General features: G+C 49.1%; 1 protein-coding gene across 1 annotated transcript in view; it reads right to left on the reverse strand.

Moving 5' to 3' along the window:
* Positions 1-1,215, reverse strand: part of LOC119588188 (collagen alpha-1(XI) chain-like) — a 9,733-nt gene that overhangs the window by 7,043 nt on the left and 1,475 nt on the right. Inside the window, exon 3 of the mRNA XM_037936890.1 lies at positions 4-1,116. Within this exon, the coding sequence (XP_037792818.1) occupies positions 4-1,116 (1,113 nt within the window). The remainder of the gene's footprint in view (positions 1-3; positions 1,117-1,215) is intronic.

The following is a 1,215-nucleotide window of genomic DNA, read 5'->3' on the forward strand; positions in this document are numbered from 1 at the left end:
GGCCCGGGTTTTTGTTCCTGTGGTCCATGTTTTTCCCTGTGGTCCCGTGTTTTTTCCTGTGGTCCCGGTTTGTTTTGGGGTCCCGTTTTGTTTTGTGGTCCCGTGTTGTTCGGGGGCCCCTGGTCCCGTGTTTTTTCTTGTGGCCCCATGTTTTTCCTGGGGCCCCGTATTTGTTCCTGGGCCCCCATGTTTGTTCTTGTGATCCCTTTTGTTTTTGGGGCCCCGTGTTTGTTCCTGTGGCCCGTTTGTTCTTGTGGCCCGTGTTGTTCTTTGTCCGTGTTTTTCGTGCCCCGTGTTTTTTTCCTGGTCCTGTTTTTTGTTCCTGTGGTCCCGGTTTTTTTCCTTGGTCCTTTTTGTTCTGGGGTCCCGGTTTGTTTTTTGGGGTCCCGTGTTTTTCCTGGGGGTCCCGTGTTTGTTTTTATGGTCCCGGTTTTTCCTGTGGTCCCGTGTTTTTTTCCTGTGGCCCGTGTTTTTTTCTGGGCCCCTTTTTAAAAATTGTGGTTCCGTGTTTTTTCTGTGGCCCGGGTTTTTGTTCTGTCGCCCCGTGTTTGTTCCGTATCCTGTTTGTTCTTGTGGCCGTTTTTGTTTCCTGGGTCCCGTGTTTGTTCCTGTGGTCCCGTGTTTGTTCCTGTGGTCCCGTGTTTGAACTTGTGGTCCCGTGTTTTTTTCCCTGGGTTCCGGTTTGTTCTTGGGCCCCCGGTTTTTCTTGGGGTCCGTTTTTTGTTTTGGGGTCCCGTGTTTTTTCTTGGGCCCCGTTTTGTTCTGTGGCCCGTGTTTTTCCCTGTGGTCCCGTGTTTTTTCCCTGGGTCCCGTGTTTTTTTTGTGGCCCGTTTTTCCTGGGGGCCGTGTTTGTTCCTGGGCCCGTTTTTGCCCTTTGTGGTCCCGTGTTTGTCCTTGGTCCCGTGTTTTTTCCCTGTGGCCCGTGTTTTTCTTGTGGTCCCCGTTTTGTTCCTTGGTCCCGTGTTTGTTTTGTGGCCCGGTTTTTTCCTGTTTCCCGTGTTTGTCCTGTATCCCGTTTTTTGTGCCGTGATCCGTTTTCCCGGGCTCGTGTTTTTGTGATCCCACGATTGTACCTGTGACCCCGTGTTTGTTCCTGTGATCCCGTTTTCTCCGTTCCTGTTGAAATATTTGCAAATTTCATCTAATGTTTATGTACACATAGAAATTCTATATGCACAGTATTATGATTTTACTAGTTATATGAAATTATAATTT

The sequence above is a fragment of the Penaeus monodon genome, chromosome 23 (genome assembly GCF_015228065.2).
Source record: "Penaeus monodon isolate SGIC_2016 chromosome 23, NSTDA_Pmon_1, whole genome shotgun sequence".
NCBI lineage: Eukaryota > Metazoa > Arthropoda > Malacostraca > Decapoda > Penaeidae > Penaeus > Penaeus monodon.